At 41.3% G+C, this 11,735-nt stretch overlaps 1 protein-coding gene across 5 annotated transcripts in view; it reads right to left on the bottom strand.

Annotated features, from left to right (window-relative positions):
• Window positions 1-1,527: 1,527 nt before the first annotated feature.
• Window positions 1,528-11,735, bottom strand: part of tex11 (testis expressed 11) — a 254,948-nt gene continuing 244,740 nt past the window's right edge. For all 5 annotated transcript variants that reach the window (XM_072595189.1, XM_072595187.1, XM_072595188.1 and 2 more), the window contains one exon: window positions 1,528-2,106. In XM_072595189.1, the coding sequence (XP_072451290.1) occupies window positions 2,035-2,106 (72 nt within the window). In that variant the 3' untranslated portion in view covers window positions 1,528-2,034. The remainder of the gene's footprint in view (window positions 2,107-11,735) is intronic.

Here is an 11,735-nt window from a genome sequence, read left to right as displayed (position 1 = left end):
TGATAAAGATAAAACTTGCCAGCCTTGCTTCAATGAAGCTATCATTTTCTTTCATTGCTAGTTTTTCTTTATCTACCTGTATAGTCACTTTTACTGTATTCCAGGTTTCCATTTTTTTAGAATCCCTATTAACAATTCACCCTCTAGGGATGAGAGGTTACAGGCATGTCCTGACAATGATATACTGTCATTGAACCTACATTTATATATCTGCTGACCAAAATCCAGCACTAGATCAGAAATTGCTGAAGTTCAAGGATTCCATTATCATCAGTTCTTGTTCAGCTAGTAACTTATGCTTCTGTTAGAAGATTGGAATACTTATATCCCAGTCCGAAGATTTAGCACAGAAATAAAAGCTGACAAACCAGTAAATATTGAGGCAGTCCTAACTTTCAGAGGAACTTTTTTTTTGGGTAAAGCATCAAATTTAGACTTTTGTTTTGCTCTCCAGGTGATATGAAAGGTCCTATGGTCCCAAGTTAAGGAGTGGGGGTGGGGTTTACTCCTTTGATTTGGGTCATTATTTAGCCCTCAACTCAATCTCACACCACAAACCTGCTCATTATCACATTTTTGTGTCTGCTGTGTAAACTGGTTGCCACCTTTCCAACATTATAACACTTTATTGGGATGTTGTGTACCTAGCAACACAGCTACTAAACCACAACTTTGTCCATATTTGAGATCTTATTTTCTCAAAAGGATGAGAGATAATTGTATTGTTGTTTTACGAAATAATTGGGATTAATTTACTAAGATAAAAGCACACTTTCAATTATAGAACGATAAACAATACATATAATTATTCAGATTGATACTTCATCCCCATTCAGAAAAATGTTTGATCTTTATGTGAGCTCTGGGAGTGGTACTTAAGAAGTGCCAGTAAAGAGGCAGAAAAGTGCACATTAGTGACCCAGAATACTGGCCTGAAGTGTATGATACATTGTACCTTTGAGTTGATATGAATAATATAAAAATTGGTATATACTGTATGCAAACAAATTGGATCTGCCTAACAGTAATTCACCAGGTAGACTGCAATGATTCAAGAAGTCAGCTCACCAAGACTTCTTTCAAGCAGTTACAGATGGGCAACTAATCTCTGGTCTTGCAAACAATGCTGGTTAAGCAAACAAGGAGGTGCTCAACATATTGATTTCAATTCAAAACATATTAAGTGAAACCAACAAAGTTGATAACATAGCTTCTCATGTCAGTTAGAATCTCAAAAACCATAATGAAACAGTTACTGTAACCCGATTATGGTTTCCTTGACAACTAGAACACGAGATAGTGTAATCTGATTCTGCCACTATGCAGACAGTGAATATGGGAGCTTCAACTGATCCCATTTGGGTTGCTTACCTGAAAATGTCGAGATGTAATTATTACAATTTCACAAAGGTCAATAAGTATTCTGAATTGTCCTTCAAATTTCAGGGTTAGGACATCTGGAGGATGCCTGGTCTGTAATGTCACTTTTACAGAGACATATAAGCAATTTGTAACAACGATCAGTCATTCAACAGAAAGGCTGGTTTTATTTTAAACATGTCCGTTTACATAAAGTCACCTATAAAACACACTGCACACAGTGACAGTCTGGCAACAAAGCATTTACAATGCAAATGAAATCAGTCTGACGGTCAAGTTTTACCTTCTAAAAAATCTTTTATTCCGTAACATTTTCTAAACACGTCTGCAAATAAGAGAACTGTTACAAATTTTACATTCACAATCCAAAATATGACAAGCTAAGCCCAGAATACCATCTCAAGTTTTTTTCTGCAGATATCCTATTGACAATTTGCACCACTTCTGACAAATTTCATATGAACCACATATTAGTCAACATCTCTGGCATTCTTTCAACTGAACTTACCATAGTTCGGAACATCTATGAAATCAATGTAAATATGGTCAACAAAAAAACCTTAAAAGAACAAACAAAATTAATAATTTAGATACAAGTTATCTATTAAGAATTCATATCCTCACATTCCTGAAAGGAAATGCTTTACTATTCTGTTATTCTTCAACAGGGAGTACCTTCTTTTCTCTGTCCATTCTATCCAAAATTTCTGCGTAGAGACCTATCATCTGTAAAACACAATTCAATTAACATCTTCATTATATCCTATACACCAAGTGCAAAAAAAAATTTACAGCATTTTTACTTAAATACTGTGGCATCATGCTGAAAGCTGGAAAAAATGTGAAGTTCCGTAAACATTCAGACTAAAACAAGCATGTATCAATAAAAACAAGATGGATCGGTCAGGTGTTCAAGCTTCCTCCCCATTTAATTATCCAAAATCCCAAGTTGTTGTAAATACTAGAAAGCCATTACTCAGAACTGTGTCATAAGATTGCATACCTTGAGAAATAGTCATGTAATAAACCCAACTCAAAGTAACACCCATTTATTAATCTACAAAGCATAAAATGCCCAAACATTAGTAATTATTTTAATAGGATTAGAAAACACTATTTTGGAATGAACCAGAGTATCAAATGCTAAAATGTAATAAGTAGTCAACATCAATAAAACTTTGTCCTCTTAAAATAGGGAAGCAAGTAAATGGTTCTTTGCGTCATGAGGAGTGAAAAGGTAGATCATATGGGGAATATCACAAGAGTTTTGAATTCATCACTGTTGAAATGGGCTCAAATCTTCCAGTTTCCAGATAACCAGCAACTGATAAATGGTGGAAGTTGCATGTCAGGAGCCTGATCTCTAGATGCACGCAGAAATTGCTTCAGAAGCTGAAACCCAAATGGGCAATTTCTCTGTTGCATGAGACCCATGGAAATTTATTCAGTTCTGAGCAACAGTAGAGATTTGGGACAGATTTGTGTTTTTCACCAATTATAAAAATTATTTGGATGAGATACAGTAAGTTTGCAGCTGACACCAATATTGGTGATGTAGTAGACAATGTAGAAGGTTATCTCAAGAGTATGTTTGGACCTTGATCAGATGGGCCTAGGAGTGGCAGATTAGATAAAGGTGAGATGCTGCATTTTGGTATGGCAAATCATGGCAGGACTTAGACAGTCAACAGTAGAGCCCTGGAGAGTGTTGCTGAGCAAAGAGACCTTGGGATGCAGGTGCATAGTTCTTTGAAAGTGGAGTGACAGGGAGACGGGGTGGTCAGTGCACTGACAATAGGAGTTGGGAAGTCATGGTGTGGCTTTACAGGACATTGGTGTAGTCAATTTTAGAATACTAGGTTCAATTCTGGTCTCCCTGTGATAGGAAAGATGTTGTTAATCATTTTTGAACTCTTTTAAGTTTAACAAGGATGTTGCCAGGATTGGAGGATTTCAGCTATAGGGAGAGGCTGACGCTATTTTCCCTGGAGCGTCAGAGGCTGAAGGGTGACCCTATATACAGGTTTATAAAATCGCGATGGGCATAGATAGAGGGAATAACCAAGGTCTTTTTCTCAGGGTAGGAGTTTCCAAAACTAAACAGCATAGGCTTAAGGTGAGAGGAGACAGATCTAAAAGGAACCTGAGGGGCAACATTTTCACATAGAGGGCGATGCATGTACGGAACAAGCTGCCAGAGGAAGTGGAGGAGGCAGATACAGTTGCGACATTTAAAAGGCATCATAACAGGAAGATTTAGAGGGATATGGGCCAAATGCTTGGATATGGGACTAGATTAGTTTAAGATATCTGGTCAGCATGATCAGTTGTACCAAAGGGTCTGTTTCCATGCTGTATAACTCGATGATTGTAGAAATGACACTGACACTTCCCCAGAAAATATTAGAAAAATTAAAACGACATGTAATACCGATGTATTTCCTCAATCACCTCCTCTCAATCTAACCCAATTAGTTCCTGTCTGTCCCCCCAACTCAACTCGAATACTACCTAAGACCAGACTATACCCACCAAGCACCTGATTAGTCACCCAACCCAATTCCATTACATGGCTGACCATCTCACAGCATCCTTCAACCAACCTCCCGACTTGACAAACCAAAGCCCTGAGCATTCAGCTACCCCCACCTGAATTAATAATCCCCATCCATCCAACCCAATTACTTTCAAACAACTCCCATAATCCAACCATCACCCCCAACTTGGTCTAGATTTGACAACTCTTGTGACCCAACCGAATGTGACAACCTTTTATCAGACCTAGGAAGTTCTGATTATCTTGCTCAACTGAACTCGACTGCTCCCACATCCAAACCTGACTAACCCATAACACCGACCTACACTCAAAAGATTTGCTTTTTATGATACTTGAATGTTTTCATGATATGGGGGGCATATTCTCTTTACACTGACGTTTGTCTGCTTTTATGTAGTTCCCTGGTAGGGATGATGCATTACTTCCACGATACGATCAGGGGGTCCCAGGAGAAATGTGTGGCAGAATCAACTAGAACAACATTCATGTGCACAGCACTGTTTCTGCTCAGAGGATTTAACACACAATTTGTAACTCGCTTTTGGGATTACTATTTTTAAGTTACCTGAGGAATACACCAAAAAGCCCAATGCAATTTAGAGACTTGGATTTGGTAGGTCTTTTGATGGCAAGCTTTCAGTTGCTATTTTAGATTATGCAATCCTTAAAGGAACAAATAAACACAATGAACGTCCTTGATTTTTCATCCTTTTCAGAAAATGCTTTGTTATTTAATGGATAAAATGAGTGGCACATTCTGATCATTGTTCAGCCAATGCTGGTACCAACTGCCTGAGGAATAAATCAGAGGCCTATTCATTTATTGCACAGACCTTTAGCTCCGCAGGATAAATATTAAATTTGTACAACTGAGCAAAAATCCTCATAATCTCAAATACTGGATAAGACCCTAGAATTTAATAACATTTAAAATACTGGACAAAATCCTCAACTAAGGCTGCAAACCCACAACAAAACCAGAATTATTCCTGTCTGGGGCTACTGTTCCAATTTACACCTCCACTCTAAGAGAACAATCAACCAAACCTAAGCAAAGTTAACTTTTACACCTCGGGCTACCGATCAGAGACAATATGGGGCCGACACAGAAACCGAACATTCAACTTCAATCAAAATCCATTCACAGATACATCTGTCATTCAACTTCAATCAAAATACATTTACAAATGCTCTTAACTATCAGGAAGCCAACTGATCTCAAAAGGAACACCAAAACACAATGGCAAGCACAGATTTGGCACAAAGATAACAGGTCCACAATCAGTATAACTGCAGGTCTCAATCTCATCTGAAGGAACTATTCAGCGAGCCCAACAGCTATTCCCCAGAAGAAATCCAACAGCTATTTCCAAGCACTATATCCAGAAAGGGGATCCTGACAGCAATTCGGAAAACTACTGACACAGGTGTGTTCCACGCCGGGGACCAATGGCAACCAATCACGACCATCACCTACAAAAACCACCGACACATTCTGAGGTGAAAACTGGTCCACAAAACCACCAGAAAGTAAGGAAAACCAAGCACTTGCCCGATAAGTCCAATATTCAAGCTACTGCATCAGTACACTCAACCCAGACTAAAGGCCAAACAGTCCAAACTCTTCATCAAGGTACCGGGTACAGCAAGCGAGAACAGCCAGCTATATGTAAAAACCACAATTTTCCCAGTGGTGAGCTTAAACTCCCCTGACCCCAAAGTTTCCAACCGAGTGGCAGGGGTAGGAAAGCAGGTGGTAACAGTGCAGGGAACCCAAGGATAGGAAGCCTGATTAAAGTTTGTGATTAAACCTGCTGTTCAGGTTCTAATAGTGTTTAATCTGTGTTTAATTTAATAGTGTATCTAATTACTGCCCTGTATATAATTTCTGGCATTAATTTTATTGTATTATACTTTTCTGTTTGTATTTAAATAAATGCAGAGTTTGTTTTGCCCTGAAACACCTGTCTACTGCTTTCTTCATTTCACATTCCTAAATGAGTCCAGTGTTTAGAACATGGGATCTGGAGGTGATTAGAACGACCTAAAATCAGCAAATTACTAAGTGCAAACCAGAACCCTACAAATTCTAAGCAGATTTTGCGAAAATGGAACAACAGTCCATAGCACAGAAACAGACCCTTCGGCCCCCTTCATTCTTCTAAACTCCAACATAGACTGAGAGTCGTCAAACGTTCCTCATACGTTAAGCTTTTCATTCCTGGGTCCATTCTCGTGAACCTCCTTTGAACACACTCCAGGGCCTTCCTGAGATACGAGACCCAAAACTGCGCACAATACTCCAAATGTGGTCTGACCAGAGCCTTATAAAGCCTCAGAAGTACAGCCCTGCCTTTATATTTAAGTTTTCTCAAATAAATGCCATCATTGCATTTGCCTTCTTAACTACTGACTGAACCTGCAGGTTTACCTTGAAAGAATGTTGGACTAGAACTCCCAAGTCTCTTTACGCTTCAGACTTCTGAATTTTCTCCCCATTTAGAAAATAGTCCATGCTTCTATTCTTCCTAACAAAGTGCATGACCTCTCACTTTTTTAGGTTGTACTCCATTTGCCACTCCCTTGCCCACACTCTCCTCACCTGTCCAAATCCTTGTGCAGCCTCTGAGCCTTCTCAGTGCTACCGGTTTGTCTACATATCTTTGTATTGTCTGCAAACTTAGCTAGAATTTCCTCAGTTCCTTCAACTAGATCATTAATGTATAAAGTGAAAAGTTATGATCCCAACACTGAGCCTTGCGAAACACTACTTGTCACTGGCTGCCATCCTGAGAAGGACCCTTTTTCCTCACTGTCTGCTTTCTGCCAGACAGCCAAGCGTTTATCCATGCTAGCATCTTTCATCTAACACCATGTGCCCTTATCTTATTCAGTAACTTCCTGTGTGGCACCTTGTCAAAGGCCTTCTTGAAGTCCAGGTAGATAACATCCATTGGTTCTCCTTGGTCTAACATTCTCATTACTTCCTCCAAGGATTCTAGCAGATTTATCAGGTATGACCTCCCCTTGATGAAACATAGAACATAGAACATAGAACAATACAGCACAGAACAGGCCCTTCGGCCCACGATGTTGTGCCGAACTTCTAACCTAGATTAAGCACCCATCCATGTACCTATCCAAATGCCGCTTAAAGGTCGCCAATGATTCTGACTCTACCACTCCCACGGGCAGCGCATTCCATGCCCCCACCACTCTCTGGGTAAAGAACCCACCCCTGACATCTCCCCTATACCTTCCACCCTTCACCTTAAATTTATGTCCCCTTGTAACACTCTGTTGTACCCGGGGAAAAAGTTTCTGACTGTCTACTCTATCTATTCCCCTGATCATCTTATAAATCTCTATCAAGTCACCCCTCATCCTTCGCCGTTCCAACGAGAAAAGGCCGAGAACTCTCAACCTATCCTCGTACGACCTACTCTCCATTCCAGGAAACCATGCTGACTTTGCCGTATTTTACCATACACTTCCAGTATTCAGAAATCTTATCCTTCACAATGGATTCCAGGATTTTACCTATGATCAAAGTTAGGCTTGCTCCCTTTTTAGACAGGGAGTGTCACGTTAGTGATTTTGCAGTCCTGTGGGACCCTCCCTGATTCTTGTGATTCTTGAAAGATCATTACTAATGCCTCTACTATCTCTTCAGCTATTTCCCTTAGAACTCTGGGGTGCAGTTCACCTGGTCCAGGTGATTTATCCACTTCCAGGACATTGTGTATTTCTCCTTGTACTGGCCATCTTACTCAGCTCTGACTCCTGACTCTCTTGAATTTTTGGGAAATTACTCACGTCTTCCACCGTGAAGACAGACGCAAACTAATTATCCAATTCCTCCGCCATTTCCTTGTTCAACTCAAGTATCTCTCCAGGTCACTTACCAGCACAGGAGGACACGCACAGAGCAAGAACAAAAGCTCAATGTGAGTTACAGCAAAGCAGTCTGGTTGGCTGTTTTTGAATTGATCACCTTTAATATTCAATCACTTCACCACCAACACTCAATGGTAGCACTTTACACCATATACAAAGTGCACTACAGTAACTCATCTTTTCCAAAACTTTCAATTCCCTGGTCCCCAACACCTCATCTTCACCATGGGCTTACAGGCTCATTCACACCTGTATCCCTCACATGGAGGGCCTAACAGCTCTCCTTCTCTTCCTCTCCCGGAGGTGGAACTAGTTCCCCTCCACTGACACACTCACTTGCATGGTAAGAACTAGTCCTCATCCTCAACAATTGTTCCTTTTATTCTTCCCACTTCGTAAAAATCAAATGGATGGCCATGGACATCCACATCGGCCCGAGCTATGTCTGCCTCTTTGTAGGATTCGTGGAACAGTCCCTCTTCCACAACTACACGAAAACCATCCTTCACCTCTTTCTCCACTACATTGATGGCTGCACTGGTGCTGCCTCTTGCCCCTGCAAGGTACTCAAGCAGTTCATCAACTTCGCTAACACCTTTAACCTTGCTCTCAAATTAACCTGGATCATTTCCAACACCTCCCTCCCCTTCCTGGACCTCTCCATCTACATCTCCAGAGACCGACTAACCACTGACATCCGTTTCAAACCCACTGACTTGCACAACTACCTCGCCTACACCTCTGCTCACCACTCTCCTGCAAAAATGCGATCTCATACTCTCAATTCCTCTGTCTCCACTCCCAGGATGAGAAGTTCTACTCCAGGTTATCCCAGATGTCTTGCTACTTTAGGGCCCTCCTCGCTAATTAAGGATGCCCTCAACTGCATCTCCTCCACTTTCTGCACTTCTGCTCCCACAGACCCTCCCCTTAACAACAAATTGAGTCCCACTACGGGAACCTCCGAATCCAATACATCATGGTCCTACATTTCTGCCACCTACAATCACCAAAAAGGTACTTCCTTCCCCACCCTATACACTTTCCGCAGGACCGTTCATTGCACAACTTCGTCAACTCTACATCCCTCACTAACCTCTCCAACACATCTGGTACCGTTCCCTGCAAGTGCAAGGGGTGCAACACGTGCCACTTTACCTCCCCTCTCACTTCCTTTGAAGGCCGCAAACAATCCTTCCAGATCTGGCAGAGATTCACCTGCGCTTCATCCCATTTGATGCATTGTATCCATTGCTCCCGATGTGGTCTCCTCTATATCGGGGAGACCAAATGCAGCCTCAGGGACTGGTTTGCAGAGCATCAGCACTCTATACGCATCAACCAACCCGGCCTTCTGGTTGCCATCCATTTAAATTCCCCTTCCCACTCCCGTGGCGACATGTTCATCCTTGGTCTGCTCTATTGCCAGAGTGAGGCCAAAAGTAAATTGGAGGAACAACACCTGATATTTCACCGGGGAAGCTTAAAGTCCAAGGGCCTCAATATTAGCTTCACCAGCTTCCAAATTCATCCAACCCCAGCCTTATCACATGTCCAGTCCTACTCACCTCCATGACCTGACCTGACCTAACCTTTCCATCTTTCTACTCACCTATCAACTCCACTCTTCCCACTGACCAATCACTACAACCCCCTTCACATGCATCCAGCTATCACCATGACACCTACCCTTCACCCCCAGCCCACCTCCACCTCTCCCCCATTTATTTCTGGGTCCCCCCACCCCAACTCCCCAATTCTGAAGGGTTTCTCAACTTGAAATGCTGACTTTCCTGCTCCTAGGATGCTGTCTAACCTATTGTGCTTTTCCAGCTTCACATCTACTGACTTCCAGCATCTGCAGTCTGTACTGTCTCCAAGTAACTCACCAAGGTATCTTCAACAGCACTGTTCAAATCCATGACATCCAGCACCTGGAAATAGGAGGGCAGCAGATAAATGGGAACACGACCATCTTCAAGTTCTCTTTCAAGTCACGCACTTCTAGATTTGGAATTATATTATCAGTCCTTCACTGCTGCCAGGCCAAAATTCAGGAACACCCTTCCTAACAAGCACTAAGGACTTCAGTGGTTCAAGAAGACACCGGGATAATTAGGAATAGTCAGCAAATATTTGCCAAGTCAATGATACCTACATCATATGAATTAACAAGAAAACAGAAGTTTAATCATTTCAGAACAAAATTTCCCAATTTTGAAGATATAATAATCTCATCCTGAAAAAAAACAGCATAGCTCTTGCCAACTAATTTCTAATCTGATCCAACAGACCATTTGATGACCTTTACCATGTCAACACAAGCTCTCATCTGTTTTGTTCAGTCAAGAGGCTTTTTACACTATGCAAATGAGAGTTCTACACTGACCTCATGATCCTCATTTAATTTTTGGACCATGGGTAGAACTTCTCCAATCTCAGTTGAAATGCCTTGTAAAATACGATTCAAGAGACCACCATGACTTTGAGCAACTTTTCCCATATAATCTTCTGTTCTTTACCTTGCCATTTATGCAATCAGACTTTGGGAATTCTAATTGCACTAGAAGCAGAAGTGCTTGTCTCTGGTGCAGTATTTAAAACACAGCAGCACATCACTTCAGATGCTGCAAGCCAAGAACATTTTCTTACACTGTGGGTGTTTGAACCTCTCCAGTCAGGTCTTGGTCCAAAGGAAAGTTCACAACCTACTCCGTGGGCAGGCACCTGGAGTCTTGGGTCACAGGGCAGTGGAGGGGAAGCTAGTCACTTATTCAACTAATGCAACAGGAGGGAACACCAACAGACCAAGCTAAAAATTTGATTTGATTTGATTGCCATGTAACAGGAGTACAGTATCAAGTATATAATATCACCACACAAGGTACAAGTACCTATGTACAGAATCTTAAGAACTAGGTAGAAAGAAGAAACAAGGTATTGCAGTAATTTATAGTATAACGTAAAACATACAAAATAAGGTTAAAAGTTACACATTGCAGACTTAGTTTTAAGTAGAAAATAAAGAAATAAAGTTGAAAATTCAAATGTTAGCCTTCTTTAAGTGCTTAGCCACAGTGGGACCACACTTTGAGGAATTACCTCGAGACTGGAAGTTCATGCCAGGCCAAGAGACAACCATGTACCATGTCAGGTTGAGAGACTGCTACACTAAGCCATTGTAGGAAAAAGGAGAAAGTGAGGACTGCAGATGCTGGAGATCAGAGCTAAAAAATATGTTGCTGGAAAAGCACAGCAGGTCAGGCAGCATCCAAGGAGCAGGAGAATTGACGTTTCGAGCATAAGCCCTTCCTGAAGAAGGGCTTATGTCTGGAACGTCGATTCTCCTGCTCCTTGGATGCTGCCTGACCTGCTGCACTTTTCCAGCAACACATTTTTCAGCGTTGTAGGAAAAACTCTTAAACATCCAGCTTACATTTTGTACTGAAACAATTTATCTTTTAGTTAGATATGAAGAAGAAATAGGAGTGCTTCTAGGGCAAGAAGCTGTGTTATCTTTTCATGGAAAATGCTGTTCACCATAACAGAATAGACAGCAGAGATTTTGTTTTGAAAACTGCCCCAGGTGGAAATTAAAAGCAATGTAAGCTTACTATTAACTGGTGATTATGGCAAGCATTTCTTGCTCTCATGGAAATTTCAATGGGGGAAAGAAGGGCTCCTGTTCTCATACCAAAGGAAGCAGCATCATTGATGGGGTGATATTAACAAGTGGAACTCAGGCTCTTTTACTTCAAAGAGAGCAATCAATTATCATTCAAAAGCTGAAAAGCTTAATCTGCTTGTCTGGGTTTGTATGTAAATGCTCCAATTACCTTGTGGCCACCCCATCCATCATGTGAATCCTGGAGATGACCTGACTCCCACAGATTCGTAGCTA

Source organism: Chiloscyllium punctatum, chromosome 25 (genome assembly GCF_047496795.1).
Source record: "Chiloscyllium punctatum isolate Juve2018m chromosome 25, sChiPun1.3, whole genome shotgun sequence".
Classification (NCBI taxonomy): domain Eukaryota; kingdom Metazoa; phylum Chordata; class Chondrichthyes; order Orectolobiformes; family Hemiscylliidae; genus Chiloscyllium; species Chiloscyllium punctatum.
This window is presented reverse-complemented; position numbering and strand designations above follow the sequence as displayed.